This window comes from Galeopterus variegatus, unplaced genomic scaffold (assembly GCF_000696425.1).
Source record: "Galeopterus variegatus unplaced genomic scaffold, G_variegatus-3.0.2 Scaffold320, whole genome shotgun sequence".
Lineage (NCBI taxonomy): Eukaryota > Metazoa > Chordata > Mammalia > Dermoptera > Cynocephalidae > Galeopterus > Galeopterus variegatus.
The window spans coordinates 262,020-288,497 of record NW_007726431.1 but is presented as its reverse complement, the minus strand read 5'-3'; the positions used below and the strand labels follow the sequence as shown (position 1 = coordinate 288,497).

Below are 26,478 nucleotides of genomic sequence, written 5' to 3'. Positions count from 1 at the left end.
AATTTGCCCACTGTCACAAAGCCAGTGCCAGGTTCGTAGTTCCCTTCTGTAGGCTGCTTCTTTGTAGGACATCACTGTGATTTCTTCTTAAAATGATTTATTCCAGGGCTGATTTTTCCCAACCGTAATGTAATCGTACTTTAATCAATAAAAAAATTTCCTGTGGAACAGCTGGGAGGGGTGGGGAGGAGAGAAGCCTAGCAAATGTGAATTGTTGTTTATTTGTCTCTCTTAAACAATGTTTCATGTTAAACCAGCTGCAAATGAAATGAATTGTATTATAACCGTCTTGGAAAAATAGCTGCTGACGCCTTGGCGGTACAGCAGGAAAAGGCTAATATTAGAGCAGGAACAGAGAGACTTTAGACATCATGGAATCCAATCTCCTTATTTTGTTTTTATTTTTTTTAAATTCCACGTGCCTGGTAAGCAATGTGGATCACAGGAAGGATTTCACAGAGTAGATGGGAGATATGGAGGAGGGGTTGGCTGACATCCCATACTCCATACATAAACCAGTGTCATCATTCCCACTCAACGCTTCTCTCCTCCCCTTGTGTCTTCAACTGGCCACCAATTTAAGGTCCCCTCTCCCAACTGTTCCCACACAAAGCCCGTTATAGCAGAGAAATGGTGCTTGAGTGCAGCCCCTCCAAACTTGCTCTTCCAGCTCCTGGCCCAGGGCTGGCATATCCAGTAGCCACAGCAGGCACAGAGCCTTGGGCCCACAAGACTTTTAGGGGCCCACAAAAATGTCTTCATTTCTTTAAAAATTAGAAGAAACTACAGTGACCTTTTCAACAGAAGAAAATGTTTTAACATAATATTTATATATTTTCTTTATACCAATACAGTTCTAAAATGTAATATTTAATATTTTTCTATGGAGGAAGGAGCACAGGAGGGTGAAAGTGCCCCAGGGCCAGTGAAAGTTGTCACGTGGCGCTGCCTTTACCTGGCCCCACATTCCATAGAAGCAGTCACCTGCTCCTTAGCACAGAGAAGGGCAGGAATTTGCCCACCATCACAAAGCCAGTGCCAGGTTCGTAGTTCCCTTCTGTAGGCTGCTTCTTTGTAGGACATCACTGTGATTTCTTCTTAAAATGATTTATTCCAGGGCTGATTTTTCCCAACCGTAATGTAATTGTACTTTAATCAATAAAAAAATTTCCTGTGGAACAGCTGGGAGGGGTGGGGAGGAGAAAAGCCTAGCAAATGTGAATTGTTGTTTATTTGTCTCTCTTAAACAATGTTTCACGTTAAACCAGCTGCAAATGAAATGAATTGTATTATAACCGTCTGAAAAGGCTAATATTAGAGCAGGAACAGAGAGACTTTAGACATCATGGAATCCAATCTCCTTATTTTGTTTTTATTTTTTTTAAATTCCACGTGCCTGGTAAGCAATGTGGATCACAGGAAGGATTTCACAGAGTAGATGGGAGATATGGAGGAGGGGTTGGCTGACATCCCATACTCCATACATAAACCAGTGTCATCATTCCCACTCAACGCTTCTCTCCTCCCCTTGTGTCTTCAACTGGCCACCAATTTAAGGTCCCCTCTCCCAACTGTTCCCACACAAAGCCCGTTATAGCAGAGAAATGGTGCTTGAGTGCAGCCCCTCCAAACTTGCTCTTCCAGCTCCTGGCCCAGGGCTGGCATATCCAGTAGCCACAGCAGGCACAGAGCCTTGGGCCCACAAGACTTTTAGGGGCCCACAAAAATGTCTTCATTTCTTTAAAAATTAGAAGAAACTACAGTGACCTTTTCAACAGAAGAAAATGTTTTAACATAATATTTATATATTTTCTTTATACCAATACAGTTCTAAAATGTAATATTTAATATTTTTCTATGGAGGAAGGAGCACAGGAGGGTGAAAGTGCCCCAGGGCCAGTGAAAGTTGTCACGTGGCGCTGCCTTTACCAAAATGTAATCATTCTCGCTTCTGCACGTGTCGCAAGCAGCAGTGTCACAGTTGGAGAGTTGGGGTTAGACTGAGCTGGTTATTTGTGCACAGACTTACTTCCTTGCTGTGTGCTCTGACTTGTCACAGTGTACCATACAGGCAGGATGTTTTCATGTCTGTGCTAAAGTAAATTATACTCTAGAAGAATTAAGAGGGCTGTCATTTCACGGTGATATTTGAAAGAGTCAGAAACCTCAGAACTGATCAGAATTGCTGGACCCATTTTCTTCGCTTGTGTTCCAGGCCTCCTTCAGGTTGAGAACGACTGTCCTCCATTGATGTGGAACTGGGAGCCACCATGAAAGTATGAGGGTTTGCGAAGTCAAGAGAGTCGTCCCTTTATCTTTTACAATGAGGATATATTTATGTATCAGTTCTGACTTTTAAAAAAATGTTTTTGAAGAATGTGTGAGCAAAGATAAAAGAATGATTTCATTTTTTTTAGCTGGAGAAACATGGTCTCTTCCTGGTTATCCATAAAGGAATAACCCATTGACTCTTCTAAAAAAAAAAAAAAGAACTTTCTAATCCAAGATAACATGTAGTGGTAAATTCGATTGGGAGAGTCTCTTCCCCTAACCTATGCAGGAGAACATTTGCCCCAGCTCCATAGCCCAGCTCTGTCAGCGCAAGGTGAGCGGAGACCGGGCCAGCCCTGGGAAATGCAGCATTGAAAGACCCTTGCTGCTGTTCTCCTTATGGCATATGAGAGAGTGAGATTTTACTTCCAGGTTTCAAAGCATCAACAAACTTTGAATAAGAAAGAACCACTCAAGGTGGTAAATTACGTTGCTTTTTAATTTAGAGACTGGTCCTGTAAACAAAAAGAGCAAGGATGACTTTAAATAGTCGAACTGATTTGACAGATGGGGGAAGCTGAGGGACGACAGGAGCTCAGAGCTTGCTCCTCCGGACATTGCTCGTGTGTGCCTCTGACTAAATCCTTAGGACAACTGTTGTTGGAAGTCCTCTAAGCTTCAAGATTTGTTACTAGAGCAAGAAAAGGGTGTTTGGGGTGTCCCATGGGGCTTGAAGTGAGAACTTGGAAGCTTAGCAGTCAATAAAAAGAGAGTTGGGGGAAGATGAATGCTAATTTCAGGAAACGGCAGAGCTCAGTCTCCCCATCCAAGCCCTTCCCTTTTCCCTCCCATTTACAATCGGAGAACTGCAATGGTTTTGACTTAAAAGGATGAGAGAGGTGATTATCTTAAATCGGAGGAGACAAACATGGAATTTTTATAACATGTAATATTTGCTGGTATTTAAGTATACTTTGGTGGTATCCTGGCTGGCGTTCAGAGACTGTTGAAATCATCTTGATTGTGAAGAGTGGTTAAATGGAGCTATTAAATTGTGCATTGCAAATTACATTTAGCTCCGAAGTATTGGTTCAGTCTTGGCCTTGTGAATGATAACACCTATTATCTAGATGTTCCCTGTCCACGTCCCACCTAAGCAAAAAAGTCAAATTGGGTTTGAATTTCATTTGAGGCAAAATATATTAGTAATATCCTTCATCATTAAAAGAGATCACAGCTGCTTACGTGCACTGAGTATGAAGTGCTCGCCCAATGGAAGTTGTGGCAAGCCAAGAGCCAGAAATAAAAATGAAAAAGAGAGTGTTCGAATTGTAGGCGATGTAGTTGTTGTATCTGTTTTTCTTCTGCATGAACCCTGTCCTAATCCAAATTACATTTTCTTAACCCCCCTTTTGTTCTAACTGTTGCACTGACCACAGTTTTTGAAATTTTAGACTTGAAGATGAAATAAAAAATCTTTTTTGGAGCTGGGGCATAAACACCTCCAAAACACTGAGGTCTGTGGTGTGCTTTGCATTTTAATCCTTCATCCCTTGGGACCTGGAGCTCCTTTTGGAGCCATCAATCCCCCTTCACCTGGATTCTCATCTTCTGTCTTCTCTATCGTTGGAATATAAGACCAGCAGCTCCTTGAGGGCAGGCCCTTAGTTCATCAGTGTAAATCCACTGCTGAATGCGGTGTTTAGTGACGAGTAGGAACCAAATAGAGGTTTGTTGAATAAGGACTAAATCACAAGACATTCTTATACATCTAGTTCATCAGACTTCCTAAGATTTTGCTCTCAAATATTGGCTGCCAGAGCCTCTTTTTCCCTTGAGGAGACTTGTTCAGGACATTGAACATGGTCTCCCCTAAACCGTGGCCAGCGGAGCTCACTCATGCTGCTAGGGCAAAGTCAGGGGACCTCAGTCAGCTGAGATGAAAGGAGGAAAATGAAGGCCAGGGTGCAGATCAGGCTCTCCTCCAATATATATTCCACCCTTGCTGGAATGGAAATTAGGCCTATCCCTGCCACACTTGATTGGTACCCTTGGCACCTGCAGGATTTAATCAAAACACCACAGCATGGCCCCTGAGGTTCTCTGTCACCTCTCAGAGTGCCTAGCCTGTTCCTCGCTGGTTCACACGAGTTGCAGCCCTGGGGACTGGATATGCCCCGCTCTCCTTTCGAGGCAGCAGCAGCGGGCAGAACTGGGTACTGGGCTCAGGTGCATACTCCAGGCCTCCTTAGCAGTGTGACTCTTGGCAAGTTACTTAATCTCTTTTGGGTGTCAGTCTCTTTGTCTGGAATATGGGGTTCATAATAACTTCCTGTATGGTTGTCTAGAGGAGGAGGGAGAATGTGTTCAGTGACGGGCACACTGGAGAGGCTAGTGAGTGACAGTGTTTATGTCTGCCTGGGGAATTCCTATGTATCCTTCAAAAGTTAGCTTAAGAGCTTTCTCTTCCCGGTGAAGACTTTCTTGACATTCTTTGGTACCAAGACTCTGCCTCCTGAGCTGTGGCTCTTGTCAGAACACTTATTTGTGTATCTGTTCACATGCATACCCCCTCTACCAGGCTGTATACCGTTGAAGGGAGAGGCAGTGGCTCCTTGGCCTTCGTGCTCCTGATCCTGCTACCTCCCAGTCCACAGAGGTGCTCCTTTGGTGTCTGACAGTCAATGGACGGATGGCCGTTTTGTCATTGAATGCTGTCTTCTGATGATGCTGAGGGTGCAGTTGTGTGAGCTACGTGTGTGTGATGAGAATCAGGTGGTGTGTGCATCTTTGTCCTGGGATCTAAAGAGAAGAGGTAATAGACAGAAGTAATACCATGGGCTTTACTGAGCCTAAAATGTGCTTTTTAAGGGGTTAAAAGTGGGGAGATGTGTTGAAGGGAGTTTTATGTAATGGTCATCTCAGATCCAGACTCACTTGGGGAATTGTTTTGAACCTGAAACTGGAAGGGATACTTTAATAGTGCAAACTGAACTAGAAGTTTGCTTCTTATTAGTTCATAAAATCACAAGAATTTTCAAAGCCACTAGTCCACTGGAGGGTCTCTGAGAGTTGACCAGGAATATTATGAATCTGCCAGAGCCCTTCTCTAAGGTCTAAAGCTAGTGTGTGATGAGAATAGTGGGGGATTTAGTGCCAGATGACCTGTCCCTGCCATTAGCTGGGTGACCTTGGGCAAGTCACTAACCTCATTGAGTTTTCCACATCCTCGTGTATAAAATAGGGGTACTCTTGACAGACCTCAAGAGACATTCTGGGAGGACTAAGTGAATCTAAGCATGTGAAGGGGTTCCATAAACTCTGAAGTGTTATATTGATGAGTGATTATACTATGCATAATAAAACATTTGTAATTACATAGCGTTAAGAAGGGTGTGCGCAGGGAAGAGGAGTTGAAGGGAGCCAGGCAATTGCCATAATCAACAGTTTGGTACACACTACATCCCCAAAATGTGATCAGAGAAACTCTAGCTTTTTGAGATGAGACATGAATGACAAAAAAAGTGGGGAGGGACAGGAGGTGGGAGGGAGAGGATTTTATAGTAAAATTAATTCCTTCTTGCAGGTTAAAGGTACGTTTTATAGACGTGTGAAGGGGTTCCATAAACTCTGAAGTGTTATATTGATGAGTGATTATACTATGCATAATAAAACATTTGTAATTACACAGCATTAAGAAGGGTGTGTGCAGGGAAGAGGAGTTGAAGGGAGCCGGGCGATTGCCATAATCAACAGTTTGGTACACACTACATCCCCAAAATGTGATCAGAGAAACTCTAGCTTGTTGAGATGAGACATGAATGACAAAAAAGTGGGGAAGGACAGGAGGTGGGTGGGAGAGGATTTTATAGTAAAATTAATTCCTTCTTGCAGGTTAAAGGTACGTTTTATAGACGAGGAGCCCAAGGCTCTGCGCAGTCGTCTTTTCCCAGATCGTGGTTAGTGGTTGGTGAGCATCTTGCCCGGCTGCTCTATGATTCACACGTGCCACCTTCTACAAGTGATGGGACTACAGGGCTCATGATTTTCAAACCGTCAAAGCAATTGGTCATCATGCTCACTGTTCTCCTGGTATTGACAAGTAGACAGACCACTGAAGCCACTATTATGGTTTTTGTTTAACCTGTGAGTGTGGGGGCCTCCACCTGAGTTACCAGTTGCCAGATGGGAGTATCAGTATTATGCAGGTGTATCAGTCACGATGGAGGCAGGAAAGAGATTCCCCTTCAAGAGGGTTCAACTGAAGAGATGTCAACAGAGAGAAGACTTGCAGGGCTTGTAGTTAGGGTAAAGACTTAAGAAGGGCAGTTGAGCACCCAGGGACTAGTGAGAGTAGCAAGCAAGAGGAGGAAATAGTGCTACCTGGTGGAAGTGGGAGTCCTGGAGGAGCGGCAGCATTGGGGGTGCAGCCATGGCCAGAGCTCTGATGCCAAAGCTTGGGGGATGGGCAGGGAAGAAACACTACAGCGCCTCTCTTTCCCACTTCTGAGCTCCTGCTGGTGTCTTCCATTGGCTGGACGAAGCAGAAGCCAGCCCGTGAGGGAGCCCAGCGATTTAATCTTCAGGGCTCCAAGAGCAAAGTCGAGAGCATAGGTAATGGATCTGGGGCTGGGATGAGAGCAGGTGACACTGAACAGTGAATAACGAGAAAAAACCCAACATTAATTGAAAGCCCAGCATGTGCTTCACTTGTTTCCAGGGTGTTAGGGATTCAGACATGCTAAAGACCTTGCTCCTGCCCTTCAAAGAACACGTAGTCTGAAAAGGGGATTCCAACATGAACAAATCAGTGCAGTGAAGTGTTACAGAGTAACTGTATCTTAGGATTTAAGCTGATTTCAATGATCTAAAATAGCAGATTTTTGGAACCAATAATATATTTTTTTAGAGCAAGGGTCAGCAGAGTCAGACAGTAAATATTTTAGGCTTGTGGGCCATAAGGTCTCTGTGGCAACTACGTAAGTCTGTAACCACAGAGCTGTGCTGTTGGAATGCAAAAGCAGCCATATATGTAAGTGAGTGGACATGGCTATGTTGCAATAAAACTTTATTTACAATAACAGGCACTGGGCCACATTTGGGCCATAGTTTGCTAAACCTTGGGAATGTAAACCATCTCACAGAACTATCTAAGAGATACCCAGAAGAGGCATCTGTAGCACTGGTAATTGGTGGTATGAAACCACAGAATTATAACTGGAATTAATATTTTAGTCACCAGCAATTAGTTTATTGCATCTTTTAAGAGAAAAGGGAAGTAGGTTTGGATATTAGAGATTGGGGAAAGGAAGACATTTGCAGTGGAAATGATTTTCAGCGGATGATAGGTTTTATGGGAAATGTGAATAAACCAGATTCATCCTCCTCGTGTCTTACATCAGCTTACTCAGGGCTAATACTGTACAAAAGGGAAGTAAAACAGAGCATATCCACATCATCAGCTTTCAGTGATGTTCTTCCACGGTGCGCTGTGAGAGCACATTAGAAGGTGCTGGAGTTTTTATATGACTGCATTCCGTGAGATTGAATAGTGGTTTTAGTTTCCAGTAGGTTTTATAAGTATCTCTTTCAGATGTTAAACTAATTTTAGTATTGCATAAAGTAGAAGAAAAAAGAAAGAAAGAAAATACCCATTCTGAAGACTGATGTTGTCCTGGCATCATGACAGAACACAGAGTGGATGGTTTGTGGAAATGGCATGAGGTGAACTTGCAGCTAGTTGCAGCAGAAGAATAGATAATACCCAGAGGAGAAGGGTCTTACCAGGTTTTATAGTCAAAGCTTTCTAAAATTACTGTTATTTTACTTTGAGTGGATTTTCATCATTCACCAGAAACCAAAAGTGGTAATCAGGGATCTCTACAAACTAATAACACTATTGCTACCTTTTGGCCTCTGTTGGGATTTGGGGTATCAGCACAATGAAATGACAGCACTGCAAGCGGCGTTTCCTCCTGTTCTATTCTCTTCTCCTGGTTGTATTTCTTAACCTCTCTTCTCAACATTGTTGGGTCCTGGAGTCCAAGACTGAAAGGCACCTTGGGAACTGTGCCATGGACCCAGAACAGCCCCATTTCTCTTGGGTGTCTCTTCAGGCCCAAGTTGTTTAACACAGCGGTCTTCAAATTTCTTTTCTGGCAGACTCTCTGAAGCTATGCTGTTCAATGCAGTAGCCACTAGCCACAGGTGGCTATTAAGCTCTTGAAACGTGGCTTGTCCAAATCAAAAGATGCTGTAAATGTAATCTACACACCAGATTTCAAAAACTTTGCATGAAAAAAAATGTAAAATATATCGCTAGTAATTCTTTTTATTGATCATGTGTTGAAATAATATTTTGGGTATATCGGACAAAATGGATTATTAAAATTAATTTTACCTGTTTTCCTTTCCCTTTTTAAAAATAATGTTAATTACATATTTGGCTCATACTATGTTTCTATTTAATAGTGTTGCTTCTAAAAAGATTTTTGAAAAAAATACATCTACATGTATTTCTCTGACCAACTTTTAGTGGACATCTAAAAATTTTTATCATATATTTGAATAAGTTTTTTAATAGGTAGAAAATTTTAAAAAATAATATAGATTGAAATAAGATGGTGATTAACTATAATTAGAATAAACATATATTATTTGATAAAATCTTGTTTTAAGATCTATATTTAATAAAGCATAACAGTTCTAAAATAAATCATGTACAATTTTTATCCATAGGTGTATTCAATTTATGTCAAAAAATCTCGTAGCCTTGCAGAGCATTCCAGCTACGTTTTAAATGATCAGCATCATTAACCTTTATTGCTCTGGCTTTTCTGAATTCAGTGCATCCTAACACAGGCCAAAGCACCATATCTCTGCTGCCAAACTTCCCCTTTAACAGAAATATGTGCAAGAAGGGAAAGATCAAAAGCCTATGGTTTGAGGTGGCTTGATATATCAACAAAGGAATCTTCTCTGAAACCAATGTTTTGAGTTGATTCTTTAATAGTCATAATAAGACTAGGAATGGAGATTGGCTGCACTGAGTGCAAGCTCATTTGGGGCAGATGAATTTTGGAGTGAGTAATATATAAGTTGAGGCTCTGTCCCATTCCTGTGTAGGTTCCCCTCAGAAAGTCCTAAGGGTAAGGATTCACCAGTTTAAAGACCACTGATTTAAGGTGAGTCACTGGTAGAAGAAAGAGGCCTTTGTCCTCCTTTCCTTGTTGAAAGAGGACTACTTGTTGGGCTACTCCAGAAGCCCCATGATAAGATCAAAGAAAACAATGCAATCTACAAAACTCTTGACACCTTAGACATGAGCTCCTAGAAGACAGTGCAGTTGTTTGGAGGTGGCTCAGCACTTCGAGAGTGGCGGACAAACTCAAGTGGTGAAATTATACCCCCCACACCCCTACCGAAAAAGTGCCTAAAATGAGATGACTGCCTAAACTCATGACCCTTCATCTAAAAAGGGCCTACCAGCCAATGACTGCAGATAACTTTCTCCAGATTCCTTCAGCCTTTTAGGAAGAGCTGTTGGAGCCCAGAGTGAACCAATGACATGACTGCTCTTACTCTCTGATGAAGGCGCAGATGTTCATTCTAACACTGTCTGTAGGCAGTTACATTAGTTAGCACTCTCAAAGGTCGTTAGGACACTGATTCTGTGCCCTCCAAGAGTTTATATTCTAGTTGCTGATTCTGCAGTGACCTCTTTTCCTCCCAAGGAACAACTAAGAATACATTCATCCAGAAAATATAATCCTTGCCAGATATCCCCCCTTTTTTAATTGTGTAAAATATACATAATATAAAACGTATCATTTTAACCATTTTTTTTTTTCCTTTTTGTCTTTTTCCGTGTCCGGCAACGGATCGCAACACTCAGTGTCGCCCCAAGTGTACAATTCAGTGGCGTTAAGTGTATTCACAAAATTGTGTAACTACCACCACTGTCTCTTTCCAGAACTTTTTCATCCTCCAAACAGAAACTATATACCCAATAAGCAATAACTACCCATTCCTTCTAACTCCCCAACCCTCCAGCACCTGGCAACCTCTATCCTTTTTTCTGCCTCTATGAATTAGCCTATTTTAAAAACCTCATAGAAATAGAATCACACAATATTTGTCCTTTCGCATTTGACTTATTTCACTTAGCATAGTGTTCGAGGGTTCATTCATGTTGTCGCATGTATCAGTACTTTATTCTTTTTTATGGCCGAATAACATTCGATTGCATGTATATAACACATTTTATTTATCTGTTCATCTGTGATTGACACTGATGATATTTTCACTTCTTAGCTACTATGAATAATGTTACTATTAACATTTGTGTATAAGTATCTGTATTTTAACCATTTTAAGTGTACAATTCAGTGGCATTAAGTGTATTCACAAAATTGTGTAACTACCACCACTGTCTCTTTCCAGAACTTTTTCATCCTCCAAACAGAAACTATATACCCAATAAGCAATAATTACCCATTCCTTCTAACTCCCCAACCCTCCAGCACCTGGCAACCTCTATCCTTTTTTCTGCCTCTATGAATTAGCCTATTTTAAATACCTCATATAAATAGAATCACACAATATTTGTCCTTTCGCATTTGACTTATTTCACTTAGCATAGTGTTTGAGGGTTCATTCATGTTGTCGCATGTATCAGTACTTTATTCTTTTTTATGGCCAAATAACATTCAATTGTATGTATATAACACATTTTATTTATCTGTTCATCTGTGATTGACACTGATGTTATTTTCACTTCTTAGCTACTATGAATAATGTTACTATTAACATTTGTGTATAAGTATCTGTATGACCTGACATTTTATTTAACCTAATTCTTTTTAATGGCCATACAGTTTTAATGAAAGTAGAAGTACCATTTTTATATGTATATATATATATTATAGAAAGAGAATGAGACAGACACACACACATATACACACAAGTGTGTGTGTGCGTGTCTGTGTGTGTAGAGAGAGAGAGAATGCCTTCTAAGTGCTAGGCATTAGATAATCAATATTAGTCAATCCTACATTGTTTGGTGTTTAGTTCTACATACACACTTCATTTTCCTGTCATAAACCATGTTGACAATTATTAGATTTAGCCAGATCAGATCAGTGCTGACCATTTGTGAAATAATCATGTCCACAAAAGTCACGACAAATAGTGATTTTTCATCTTGTTAAGGCCCAAATTTGGATCTTACATGCTGAGAGACTTGTATGTGAAAGTTAATCATTTATCATTCATCTGTCCAGCATTGTACCTTAATTAGGCTTATTCATGAGTTGGGGGTTCAGGAGGGTCTCTGTGTCAAAGGTTTGTACAGCTGCTACAGCAACAGAATTATGATTCTTGTAATGATGGTAGATGTAAGATAAAACTTGCAAAATAAAAAGCCATGTAGATAATCCCAAGGGAAAAACAGCAGAGGTTGTTATAATTTTTAAGGCCAATTCTGCTAATAATGGTCAAATTTCTTTCTCTTTTAGCAACCTTGCCATGGTAACCATAAGAGCTGTTTGTGCCTTAGTGGTACCTCCTTGTAAACCAACATAGGGTTGAGTTTAACTAAGTTCAATTCCAATGTAATAGCCTTACCTGGGTAATTAGCAAGTAAACAAACACATAAATTAATCTCTGAAAAAATTTTTGATACAATTTTAGAGTAAAGAAAATTTTGTCAAGGCCCTGACTCCCGGACGTCCCATGGGTCCATTATTTTTCAGATACGGAAGCTCATTTATACTAAAAGTAGACGGCTGACTATAGCTTAAAGGTTAACTTGTGTGAAGGAAAGCAAATTAAGGTCGGTGAGGGCCCCTAAAATTACACTTGAAATGTGGTCCCAACTTTACCTACACATCAGTCTGGCCATGGGGTCTCACCAGTAGATATACTTATTGTAGAATTCCTCCTATCTTGTGTGATATTTAAATTTGGCTGAGATGAGCCATGTGGAAATAAGATGAAAAACTCTCTAGATGAAATCTGAAGTGGCTTCTGAATATGGCTTAGAACACAGTGGCCATTTGGGAGAACCTTGGAGGTGGAGCTGGCTTGCTTCCCAGTGGGTTCATTTGTTACTCAGAGTGATGGTGGTGTTTGGTTTTAGGTTTAGCTTCGTGTTTTCTTTTTTGAGTGATGAAGCAACATTAAGGGCAAAAGTTGGTATTAACGTATTAATACATGTTTTTGTATTTGTGTGTCCATCTATTTTAAGTGGCTTGCTTTTGGAAACAGATGGTTAAAACCCTTGGTTTTGCATTTGAAACATTCTTTGTTCCGTTTGCAACCATGCACTGATCTATTTTCCCACATTTTCTTTTTGTTAAGTTCTCCAGTGATGTTTTTGTTGCTTATCCTGGGAAGATCTGTGTTTCCATCTATCAAAACAAATGGCAAGCTGGGGACCATTTAAAGTAGTTTTTTTTTTTAGTTAATAAAGCCAATCTCCTTGTTCTGTTATGTTAAAAGAACATTATCTTTTTATTGCCAGTTCTGTATGGCTAGGTCTGTTTTCTGTCTTAGCAATCTCAGGGCTGCCCCCACTTGCTCACTGTGTAGAGAATTACAAAATCATTAAGGGTGGGGCAGCAGCAGCTGACTTACAGTACAAACCGTTTCTCAAAATAACCACAACAGTGCAATACTGATGTGTAATTTACGTCACAGTATGTTTTTATGAAATAGTTTGTGGCATTTTCATTTCTATTCCGGATGGAATCTTGTTCTCTCTCCTTTTTAATCAGGCATTTAATTTATTTTTATTATTAATATTTTCCACTCCTCGTCTTGGCATGCCTCCAATTTAACAGCTTTGATGAGGAGAAAAAAAAGAAACAACACACACACACACACAGAAAAACCACTGATCTTCCCCCACCCAGACTCTAACATCAGTTTAACTGCAAATGTATTTTTCCCTTTGATGTGTACTAACTTTGGGTGCTAAGTTTACTGCCTTAAGAGAGATTTAGAAATATGGTTGACACATTACACATTTACACAGAGCTACAACTACGAATTGATAAAGTTGATGTACAACTTTGGAATTTTAAACACTTTCAACCAATTCAAGCTATTTAGTCGTATGCACTGCTGCGTTTTCCTTTTACAAATGTCTTTCTGTATAATGTCCTGTAATTAGAACAGGAAATCATTGAGTAACTGTAAGATGAATAAGAGCACTTAGACTGAAAGGAAAATTACCTTCCGAGAAATTATATTCTTTTTTTTTTTTTTTCTGCATGTTACAATGTTGGTAATGATAGTAACAGCTGTAGCTACTCTTATCTGTAGAATTTTCATGCTTAGGGTTTTCTGGAATAAAAAATTCCATTTTCAGTAATAATCAGAAATGGACAGAAAATAGGAAATGCCTAATTATGACAAATATTCAGTGTCACAACAGAGCAACAATTAAATGGAAACTTCAATATAATTGTCAATCGCAGGAAGAATTGGAATAGTGCCAGGTATATAAAGTTGATGCTTTGCCGTTGGTTGGTTGCTAGGAGCACAATGAAAAGTATAAAGCTTTGAGGAAGGAATGTCTAATGTAATAAAGTAACAGAAGGAAACGTAAATCATTGTGAGAGCCTCTCATATTGACTTTATTTTACTTAAATTGTTTCAAAAGTAGACATCAGGTTTTATAATATGAGCTAATTCATATTTGCTTGAAAAAAAAGAGAAAGAAAACTGTATGTTGTCTTGGAAGCAAGAGGGACACTGTGTCTCCAACTTCTCCTTCATACATATTTGGAATCTTTTAAGTGAAAATCTTTAAATGTTTGTTTCTGTTGGCATCCAAATGCATTTGCCCTAATACGATTAAGAGAACTAAAGGGGAAAATACTTGGCAGATTTTTCAGTTGAGGTAATTAGGTACAGGAAAGAACATGCATATTTTTTCCACCAGGCTCTATAAAATCCTGGTGTGAAGGGTTTTTTTAAAAGATTTTTTTTTTAAAGCTTACTGATGTTAGAAGTAGATTACAGTGGTTTGCAGTAAGCATAATAGTGTGATGTTTCCGAAACAAGCCTCCCCTCCTCCCCCCAGAATGAAAAAGAAAGTTACATTTCTAAATTGTATAAGAGATAAAAGCAAATTTCTCCTCCGGAATTTATGTTTTCAGCCTTCTGTGTGCATTTGGCCACCATTATTTATTTTTTTAAAAAATAACATTATGAATATTTGAAAGTCAATGCTCCATTCATTCATTGTGTTTGCTATTTCATGCATCTCTCTTTGTACAAAGACAACTTGGGCGATGTGCTATTCACAATGAATGCCTGCTCTTACCCTTTCCCCCCCTTCCCTATCCCCAGCCCAACTCTTGAGGATTAAAGCAATGGTATACAGTTACTGTTTGAGAAGCTTGGGTGGAGTCTCACGTTATAATTACAGTTTCTCTGTGGAATTCTGTTTTGGACTTTGAAAATATATAAATAAGTGAAAAATTGACATTGAGAGAGGTTAACAAAACGTGTAATTATGATATAAGCACAGGATTAGAGTAATTTTGGTTGAGCATTACAAGCAGTGTACTTTAGGTATTAACTTTTAATAGGCAAAGTTCTTTTTATTGAAGTTGAAATGAGGTTTAGTAATTTTGAGTCTCTTATGCCCTTTGAATATTTCATTTTAAAATAGGCATATTTACATTATTTTGGTGTGGGAGGGTTAAGAATTGAGGTACAGGATGACATTTTAGTAGAGTATCATAATTATGGTTTAAAATTTCAGTCTTAGGTACCGGCAATTTATTGCTGATCATTGCTGTTGACTGAAAGCAAGTAACATATATGTAACCCAACCAGTGACAGCCAGCTAGAGTGTGTTAGGAGAATACTCCTTAGGGTAGTACTTTGATTTCTTTTCCTATGTGGGTGTGGTTGAAAGAAAATCTTTGTTCCGGGATCACTCTGTTTGTCTTTTGCTAAACAAATGTGCAATTTATTCATTCTTTATTCATTCTTAGATTTATCTGCTAGACCTATTATGAATTGGAAAGAGGAATATGTCCTACACAGCATTTACTGGCAGCCCTTGTTTTATGTGTAACTTTGCATGGGAGTGTTTGTTTATGTGTATATGAAATGCTTATGGAGGAAAGAAGTAGCTAAGGAATTTAAATAAGAATTCTTGAAAGGGCTGTTTGGCTTTATTTGTTTCTCCAGTGTACTAGGGCGAAATAAAACATGCCAGCCGTTGAACAATTTAATATTTTTGTAGCTGGATCAGGAGGAAGTTAATTTAATGCAAAGACTTCGGAGGCAGTTATAGGATCATAGAATTTTCGATCTGGAAAGCTCTCCCAAACTCATAATTTTAAACTCTGTTATACACACCTTTCATATTAAAGTGACCATACTTTGTCTTGAGGGGAAAAAAAAAAAAAAAAAAAGGTTTCTCTAGTAAAATAAACTTATCTGCCTAAACTACAAAGAAGAGATTCAAGGGACTTCACTCAGTGAAACTATGACCTGGGTGAATTGTTGGTTCTTCCAGATCTCACCTTGACTCTGGGTCTTGAGTTCTGAGGGTCTCATGGGCTATCTCTGGTTTTATAAGTATTACAGGCACCTCCTCTGGGATGTCTAATTGCAAGGTTGGAGATTTGCCTCTGTCCAAACAATACCAAAATTCTGGTCCAACAACAAAGTTATAATTTTTGTTTTGGTCTCACCAAACATTATCACCTTAGACCAAACCCCAACTGTGCCTCTCACCTCCTAGTGTGGAAAGAGATTGATGAGAGGCAGGGGTTCTAGGCTTGCAAAGCATAGGGCTGGCGCTCTTTCCTATCACAAGGGTAGAAAGTAGAGAGTTGATATACATGAAAGGTGTATCAAAAATGGCAAATTGTTACAAAGGGAATTGCAATGCTCCAAAATAATAACAACCTAACTTAACTGGAGTAGAAGAATTCTGGCTTATAACTGGCTGAATTCTGCAGTCCTCCAGGAAACAGAAATCGCATATTTTACTTAGTTAAAGGCCACTGTCCTCAGCCCTAATATTGTAAATTAGTTAAATCTCTATTATAGTTATTATTACTATTATCATTTGAGATATTCTGTCCTAATGAAAAGTTCATCAAACTTGGAGTTAAAAGATCAGGCTGTAATCTCACCCTCATCACTTTCTAGTTCTTTGAGATACTGGACTAGTCACTTGGGTGTCCGAACTTCAGTTTTCCCATCTCTAAACTGGGGAATATTAATAAGTACTAATGCTACTAATAAGGTTGTTGTGAGGAGCAAAAGATGTTATATGAAAGATTTTTGTAAATTTGTAAATTTTAGTGTTTGATTATCAGTACTGGAAATAGCATTAATATTCGCTCTTCTTTCTAAACAGGAGAACAGTCCCTCAGGCCCTCACATGTTTAGTTGAGAGGACTGTTTTCTTTTTTCATTTGCTATCTTCTGTGATACCTGCAACAATCCCAAAAAAGTGGCAGGGAGAAGAGAATTTGGTCTTGTATTTTGTTCTAGGTACCAGGGGGTTTAGAAGAGAAATAAGAATAGAAATATGTAGCTGACAACTATATATATTTCAAAACCCAGACTAACTAAATATATATATATATAAATACATATATTTCAAAACCCAAACTAAATTGCTGTAAGTCTATGCAAAAAACGAAATTCAGAATCAGGGTTACTGCTTTCAGAGTTTCGTGTGCATGAGCTACCTGGTACGCTTGTTGAAAATGTAAATTCCAGGGTCCCAACCTTAGAGATTCTGAGTAAGTGGTTTTCGGTGGCACCCCAGACTCTGCCTGTTTTCAGGCACCCTGTGTGAATCTGACGTGGGCAGTCCAAGGACCACTCTTTGAGACATTGTCTCCTGAATGAAAGGATAGTTGTAGGACTTGTTTCCATGAGTTGGGCGTAGAGGGAACTTGCTGTTTTTCTCCCTACAGAAAGAGAAGGATCCATGGCTTGGCTAGTGTTGTAGGAACTACATGAAGGAAAAAGGGATAAATGTTTCAAGTTAGGATGAAGTGGGGAGAAAAATGGTGTTATTTCTAAGCACAGAAGATTGCCAGGGAGCTGACTCCATCCAGAGAGAGAATTAGGAAGTGATTTCAGATGGCATCATCATGAAAAATAGTCAGAGGAAAACAGATAGGAAAGAAGTGGAGTGGTCCCAAGAGTCCAGGTGACATCTCCTTCCATGATACTAATGCTGAAGCAACTGTTCTTTCACCCTCATTCAACCTGAAAAGCACAACTTTCTCCATTTCAATTCAAGAACACTTGGAGAAACTGGTGAAACTTTCCCCCATTACAGAAAGCCAGTGGCACAACCAAGATAGAATTTTGGAATCCACAGGTTGCACAGTATTTACCATGTACAGGGGGGTGGGGGCAGGCAGGCTCCGAGCATGCTGGAAGGAGTGAGTCCTGGCAGTTCATGGTTACACCTCTCTCTTCCATTCACAATGCCTTGGACAAATAGAGTAGATTAATACAATTGACAAGTTGGGGGATGCTTCTTCAAATAGTTCTTAGAAGCTCGGGAGTTCTGACGATGTTTGATGGATATTTCCAATGAAGCTTTTTGTGCTTTAACTCTGTAAAAAGCACAGATTTGAACCCGAAGTGTGAACTTAGCTCCTTGGTCTGCTGTGAAAATCTCAAATTGGCATGTCTTAGGACATATATCAGCATTTCAAAGCTAGTTTTCACTTGGGAACTTGCCTTCAATGTAAACATATTTCCTTTTAATTAAGTGTACCAGCTGACAAAGTGGCTACCCACAAGCCAGGCAGGAGCCTAGGAAATGTAAACTGTTAGAAGATGTCATCTCGCAAGCAGCTAAACATCTCCATTCGTGGATAAGCCTCCAGCCTGAGGAACTAAGTGAACATAATTAGAAATACATCTGGGTATTGGCCTCCTATCTGAAAAGGTCACATGCACACCTTCCATTGGTACTGGTTATGTTCCATCCTTATGTTCTGTCCTTACTCATTCGTCTCCCACTGGTTACCAGATGGCCATGATAATGTCGGTATCCTTAACAACTGTCTTGTGCAATTCCCTGCAGCATGGTAAAGGCTCGAAATATTGAGTGTTTTCCCTTGGGATAAGCAAGTGACATGTCTAGGAATTGCTTACAACTGCTCTGATGGCGTGGTTGTAGAGTGATGGCAACCTGGGTCATGGAGCCTAAATTCAGCTTGACGTTGTGCAGGTGGCAAGCTACCAAACAGGGGGTGTTTGCCATTTCCCAAGCTTAAGATGAAGGAAGGCTTTCTCTATGCAGAATCTGGTTTATATAAATGAGCACAAAATATAGCGAGGTGTAAACAGGCGTGAAGATCACTGTAAGAGGATCTTCACTAACTTTGCTGAAATGTTCTCCTGAGTTAAGTTGGTTTTGATGGAACTCTCTTACAAGAATGCCTGGGGCATCTCTCAGCATGGGTCTCTGAGATGTGCCAAGTTACCAGATGGATCTGAGGAACATTAAAAGATAGGGGGTATGGGTGTGGGGAGGGTGGAGAGGGTGGATGTATCAATCAAGTTGGGATGGGTCGTGCTGCCATAACAAATGCCCCCCAAATCATAGTTGCTTCAAACAACAAAGGTTTACTTTTCTTTATGTTATATGTCTATTTTGGATCAACCAAGGTTATTCTTACTCCAAGATGCAGACTGGCAGAGTAGTCACTGGGTGAAACATTGCTGATGGCCAGAACAAAGGCAAAGAGGCACTGTGGTCAGCAGCCCACCGTGGCCCTTAAAACAGCCACCCACTTCTGTCATCTTTCATTGGCCAAAACAAGACACATGGACACTGGACTCCAAGGGAGAGGGAAACATGGTCTTTCCATGGGTCCATAAAGAACACAGGAAATATTTGTTGAATAGTACTACTAATGACCCCCAGAACAGATGATAATGCTATTTAGACCCATGCACATGTCTCTGGGGCCAGAGGACCTTTTCAGAGCTCTGCCTCAAGCACTGAAAAAATTATATAACCTGGTATAAGGGCAATAGCAAACTGTGGAAATAAGTGCCAAGAAGCTCAACAAAGTTCTGCTTTTTCCTACAATGATGACTTTAATGCTTTAAAATTACGTCAGATTCTTTCAAAACAGTTCTTTGGGTCTGCTGCTTGCAGGCGATGCAAACACGGCTTCACATATCTATAGGGCGTCCCATTCTTTCTTTTCTCCACAAAGAGGTTAAGTGCTGGGGGTGGCCCGAGGCTTTTCTTGTGGAGCTGCCTTGGTGAGGGGCCCCGGAAGGACACTGGCCTTTGCCAGACCATGGCAGAGATGACCTGGTATGAGTCTTGTTGAAGACATCTTTCCTACAAAACCAGAGGTGATGATTGAAGTCATGATGTGGCCATGGAAGGTCTTTGTTGGAGGGAAGAGGGTAATGAAGTGTTTTCTTGTTTGTCTAGGGGAGGACGACGAAGAAACCATTGTGATGGTTCTCAGCTACCCTCAGTACTGCCGCTACCGCTCGATGCTGAAGCGCATCCAGGATAAGCCATCGTCCCTTCTGACCGACCAGTTTGCGTTGGCCCTGGGAGGCATCGCGGTGCTCAGCAGGAACCCTCAGATCCTGTACTGTCGGGACACCTTTGACCACCCGACTCTCATAGAAAACGAGAGTATATGCGATGAGTTTGGTGAGTCGTTTGTTTTTTCCTCCCTACCTGAAACTTGCATGCACGTGTCTGCCTGTTTTCGGTTCTTGGGAAGAGCAGTGATGGGGAATGAGCTCATTTTCACAGGCCCCGTGTGCCACGCCACCTCTCCCTTCCCCCAGATCGTTGCGGCATGAGTTGTCATCACCTCCTTGGCAGCCTGTTTACCATGGGTTAAAGATTGTGATTGAGAATTTGTTGTTCAATGTAGAGTTTCAAGTTGCTTGGTCGAGCTTGAAATTGGAGTTTTGGACTGGAAGCTTTCATGTTATTTCTTTCTTAAAAGGCTTTGGCTGTCCAGATACTGATTTTTCTTTTTAATTTAATTGATCACTCCCTTTCAATGTTACAAGGTACTGTGAAAATGCACCAGTTGTGACTACTTCAGTAACATAAGGTGGATAGATAAATAGAGCCCCGTGTCCCTGAATTTTCTCTCTCTCTCTCTCTCTCTCTCTCTCTCTCTCTCTCTCTCTCTCTCTCTCTCTCTCTCCTCACCAAAGATGGGTATGTGCACATTTACCTTCATCTGCATCTGTGCCTAGCTGACTGGCCATGTGTCTCCATGGATAGAGGGAGAGGAGGAGAAGACACCACATTGTCAGTTTGGGAAAGCGTGCATGTTGCAGTGAGTGATTGGAAGCAAGCCATGGTGGTTGCTCTCTTACACCTTCACGTTTTCATCTGTGTTGAAGCGATTGGATCATATTGGTGGTTCTCAACAAGCTGGGCAGCGGTGTCAGAACACCTTGGGGGGCGCTTTATCAAACTGCACATCTTCCCTGTGAATTCCTCTATTTACAGAGGCATAAACACCCCCCACCTCTTCCTTGGGAATTGCCACCATAGAATGGCCACTGGGGAGACTGAGTCCTGCTAAATCCTTCATGGGGACCTGGGTGGAGAAGAGGCAGAGACCCCTGGCCTAGAGGTAGCATAGGGTTCCTTCGTGCTGCCGCATTCCTTGATTCTGTTGGCTAATGTTTCCCCAGGGATCCCCCGCTTGCAGACTATTCTGATTCAGGTCATTCTGCTTAACCGTTGTAGACCTCGGCATGGTTTGGGGAGTCCACTGAGGCCTCTCAAATTTGATTCTTCATGACTCCAGCAACCCTGTTGCTGCTACTAGAGAGATTTTGTAGGTAGATGTGTGGGCAGAGGAGGGGCAAGGATGTTGGGAAGAGAGATGGTGATCAAAAGAGGAAGGGAGGAGAGAGAGGAAGGGGAGCAAAAATATCCAAGTCCATTGGATTCTAAAGGCCATGACATTTTTTTTCTTATAAATAGTTTTTTTCAGATGTCTTTCACAACTACAGCTTATCAGATAACCGTCAATCTGTTAGAGGGTAATAGTGTTTGTACGAGCTATTTTTACCTTCTTCAAAGAAATATTTGCCATATTTATGTCAATATTTATTGTTATATTCAAATAACCTTTTTATTCAAGTAGATAAATGTATCCGATACATTTTGAAAAATACCCTCTCTTTTCAGATCAGCATTTATCATCTTCCTTTTTCAATACTTGTGTTTTAAGTTTTTCTTCTGTATCCCCCAGTCCTAAACCCTGCATCTTACTTGCTACTCAAGAGGTCTCTAAATTCCCGACACAGAATAAAGCTGAAAGAACACTTTTGCTCATTTTAACAGTATTCAAAATTAGAGTTTCACAATGTAATATAATGAAAAATGTTTAACCTTTTTAGCTAATTTAAGAGTTATTAGTCATTGAGTTTCAAAGCTGTTGCATCTAGAATTGGTAATAGAAAGAAGTTCCAATTTCCAGTGATTACGATGGTTGTTAAGAGTTATTAAACTAGTTTTAAATGTTCTTGCAAACACAAACATTGGACTTTTGGATGTTTTCCTGAACTTCCTCCTGGTATAGCTCATTTTAATGCTGTTTTTCTTCTCCAGCCTCTTAAAGTGGAAGCTCTCTTTGGGAATAAAGGTACCTTTAAAGAGCTTCTAGATGACTCGTTTAATAATTAGAATATTAGAGTTTTTTGGTTAAGTTAGTTCTTCAAACCATTTGTACTTCTTCAAGTATTTCATGTTAGTAAGTGAAGAGAAAAGCTTATTTCATCTTGATTTGAGCACTTTCCCCAAAATCCCTCCTCCCTTTCCCACTTTCCGTGTGTGACACTCTCAGCTACACGTCTAAATTTCCAGCTTAAACCTCCAACTGGTATTAGAAATCGACACGGGTTAAAGTGTTTGTTAAAATGTGGCGTTGGGTTTCTCCAACCAACTAACAGTTGGTGGAAGAACATAAATTTAATTAGTGACTAGCATTAAACAAATGTTCCTAATATTAAACACTGCCAGATGACTGAAACACTTCTGTCAGATTACTGAGAGTGCCAGGGGGCCCACAGATGAATTTTCTACACAGTATATATTCTGTACCACACGTTTGGTGACTTCAGTAATTGGTCAAATGTAATTTAGGTAACAGTATGCCTAGGCTGTAAAAATCAAATTTTATTAGCCATATCACCAGGTGGATGAATGGTGTAGCTGATGGCAAAGAGTTTATAGCATTTAGCAGCTACACCTTTGACACATGAAATTCATAAATTGCCATAAAATACCTCCAAGGTCCTTCTCAAAAGGACAGTGTCTGCTTTCCTATGATTGAATAATGTTTATTTTATTAACTAATATACTTTTTGCTTTCTTCTATTAAATGCGATTATAAAGTGAGGGTGGGAGAGGGAATTTAAAAGATAAATAAAACACGGTCCTTGCTTGTTTTGAGGATTTAAAATCTAATTGGGGAAGACAGGATTAACGCACCTGAAAGGTTAACTAATGTTACAAGAAAGTCAATGATTAAGTATTTGGCGAGTGTTCTAGAAAGCAAGTATGGTAGGAATTTAGCAGTGGGCTGGGGGTGGGGAGACGGTGGCTGGAGATGGCAGCAGAGTGAGGGTCAGGGAAAGCCTCATGGAAAAGGCAGGACTTGATCTGGCTGGAAAATACAGGGAGCAGGTTATTAGAAAACTGTTGGAAATGTCTAGATTGTTTAAAACTCACGTCCTGACTCTCCAAGTTACACAGTGGCCGCCTTTGCCCTGGGTCAGCTGATGGTCTCTTTGGATTTGTTCTGCCTGTATTCATTACCCTTTGGGTGGGTTTTACAAAGGGCCCGATGCCCTCTCTGTCGCTGGACCAGTCCTGGGAAGAACCCAGGCAGTGGCTTTGCAACTAGAACTGGCTTCCTTTCTTGGAGAGGGGCGACCCCACATTCTCTCCGTGCTCTGTATGGCTTACCTGCATACCCCAGACTCATCTCTGAAAATAGACGTTGCTCAGTGCGACAACCTGGCCCCACTGTCTGGATGCGCCCTCCCTTCCTGCTGCTGTAATGTTGTCCACTGAATAACGAGTTTAATTGAACAGTAAAAGTAAGGCTTTAAAAATGACGAGTCCCTGTAAATAAATTCTCTGTGGAATTTTATGAAGCTGTTTAATGAAAAGTTTGATTAGAAACTATTAAAGAAAAATAGAATAGATGAAATTTCATCATTTAATCCAACATTACAGTAGTGTCATTTTGATTTTTATTTACATTGAGATATTCAGAATAGAGTAAATATATCCTGGTTTTAATTAACTATCCTTCTTACTTGGGAAAGGTTATTTTAGGCTTGAAGGGTTTTGATAGTGTACCATCTGCCTTCTTCGCTGTATTTTATTCGAGTCTCTTCCTTGCTTACAGCACTGTGCAATATCTAAACCTATGACATAAGCATAAATTGAATCATATTAATGGTAGGCGACTGAAAAGCTTCAGCCTGGACGTCCTGCCTGCGTTCTTCCATCTTGTTGGTTACGCTGCTCTTAAAGGCAATGCGCTTTTTTCTTAGCATGAGAGATTTGACTATTTTTAAAACTAAAGCAACAGATATCCCATTAAAGCATTATGAAAACTCATTGTATTGCACATGCAATTAGGAAAGGAGATTGTAATAACAATGAGGGGAAAGTGACATGAATGGCAATTGTTTCTTCAGAAAAATCTTTTCCCTCTGCATAATTCCTGCCCCCACTGTCCAGTTAGAATTTCCTAATGTAAGGCGTTCTCCAGCAACCCCACCCTACTTTTACCTCTTTTATGAATCCTCTTTAGTAAAACACATACTGTCCTTTATGTTGTTATTGTCTGTGCTGTAGAGAAAACACACACATGCAAACATTTTGCCTGTTTTTCTGTTAGAACAATAAAATGTCCACCACTTTGTAATGCACAATGTTTACATTAATATCACACAGATTGATTTCACATGTGTGAAGTGTTGACAGCTAAATCAAAACAGAGGCATGCACGCACACACACTATGGTAGATAAATGGATAACTTTAAGGTACTGGCTTCTATCAGAGAGATGTAGGGCAACCCAATATACATAAACTAGATGAAATCAGTTCTTAAAGGTGGGCGAGCCTACCCAAATTAAGATATGGTTGACTTAAAAAAAGAAAGTGTGGTTTATTTTGTTCTGAGTTTTGAATTGCAAACAGGCGTAGAAGTTGAAGTCATGCTTGTGAGTTTTTTGGCAGTTGGGGGTATGTGTGTGTATGTTTGTGTATATGTGTGTGTGTGTGTGTTTCCTGACCAGGGAAAGGGATGTATTAAAAGAAGGATATGGTCATTCACCTGGAAAGAGAAGAGATGAGATTTGGTGGCCTGTCATCAGGTGTTTTGTCTATGGGTAGACTGTACCATGAGCTCTGACCTCCAGAGAGAAGAAGTTGGCTATGCAATTATTAAAACACACACTCTGCTGGAGGGCCTAGAAGGAGACAGCAGGGAATAGTAAAAAAAGTGCTAGGCTTCCAGGCACATAGTCCAGGTTTAAACCATCTGATTCTCTGTGCAAGTGATGTGACGTGAGGTCCCTTGCTTGCCCCATCTGTAAAATCGGGTCATAACAGCCAACTTGTTGACTCAGAATAAGTCTATATTCACTTTATTTAGAAAGAATCCTCTTGATAAATGAAGATTCTATACTGTTTCTATTAATCTTAGGTCTTGGACAACTTGTATTCATTCAAAGCCATCTAGTTCTTTGAATAATAAAGGAACCTAGTTTCTTAAGGTTCCTGGGGTCTTACTAGAACCTTATGGAAAAGAAAAGTTTTCTGCCTTTTACAATATGTTTTAAAGAAGCTTTTCTGTCTCCACTGAACTTTCACTTCCTGTTTTTCCTGTTGGGTGAAATAATGACATTATAGACAAAAGAAGAAAAAGCAGAGGGAGAGAGCAAAACAGATGATTGGATAAAACCTTGAATTTTCATGAAAGAAAACCCAGGATGTATAAAGTTATTTTGAAGCATAAAGGACAAGCTGGACTCTGCTTCTTCCCCCTCTAAACATCACATGTTTTGCTGGAAATGAAAGGAAAGGCAGTTGTTTTGTTAAGGATCATGGGAATTTATAAGTGAGTAAACATTTTTTTCCTTGCCAAAATAGGTTTCATGGTCACAGTGGATTTTGATGATCAAATGGCTTTATTCCTGGCCCCTGTCCATATTTAGGCTTTTGCTACCTGCCCGTGGTGCCCGCCAATCTCCCAAATGATAAGAAGGCAGAAATTTTTCTTTAATTGAAGCTGGGTGGAAGGGGAGTTGTGCTTTTTGAATATTGCTGTTTATACAGAAGACCTTGACCTCCAGCGATCTCACAGGGAGGACTACTTTGTCTTGGAAGTGTTTTAGAGGTTTTGTTTATTGTCAGGGAATGGAATGGTCTAACCAATTACTCTTGGTACCTTCTTCTTGTCGCATGTGCTGCCAAAGTGGAGACAGAGAAAATGTCAAGGTCATCATACAACATAGTGAACCAAACCCAAATCAATCTGCTGGTAGAGGTGTATCACATGTGCTCTGTGGGACATGTAATGGTTAACATACAGACTCGGCTTCTAAGACAGTAAGACAAAAAGAGGGCAGGACCTTGTTGGGTAGGGACCTTGGAAGCTAGGGTACTATCTCTCTTGGGAGTTAATGAAAAGAATTTGTATATTGCTATAGTAAATTAATTTACAGAGTCATGATGTATGGGACAATAGGATTAGTGGATTTCTTTTCTAGTTTTGGACCTTGAAAGGAGATTTAAAAATAATTCTGAACTCCTTTTGTAGCTGATTGGACTCAATACGTTACTAAAACTATTTGGACTCATGGGTGTAATAAATTCTTGTTCACCCCAGAAAAAGGATTTGTGTCTATATTGGCTAATATTGCATCTAGCATTTTATCTAGAGAAGCAAGAAAGTTATATCCCATTACATTAACAAGATCAACATAATCCTCTCTCAGGTGAAACAGATATTTTTGTCAATTAAAAAACAGACATACACACTACAGAAAAGAGCCAGGTCATTGAAAAGTCATAGGCAAAAGCACTGGTCAGGGGTAGAAGTGGTGGAATGAAGTGCAGAATAAGTCTATATTCACTTGATTTAAAAATTCTCTTGATGGGCCGGCC

At 40.1% G+C, this 26,478-nt stretch overlaps 1 protein-coding gene across 1 annotated transcript in view; it reads left to right on the top strand.

The window, feature by feature from the left end:
- The window catches only part of ARID5B (AT rich interactive domain 5B (MRF1-like)), a 182,663-nt gene that overhangs the window by 71,482 nt on the left and 84,703 nt on the right, over positions 1-26,478 (top strand). The window contains exon 4 of the mRNA XM_008567460.1: positions 19,733-19,963. Within this exon, the coding sequence (XP_008565682.1) occupies positions 19,733-19,963 (231 nt within the window). The remainder of the gene's footprint in view (positions 1-19,732; positions 19,964-26,478) is intronic.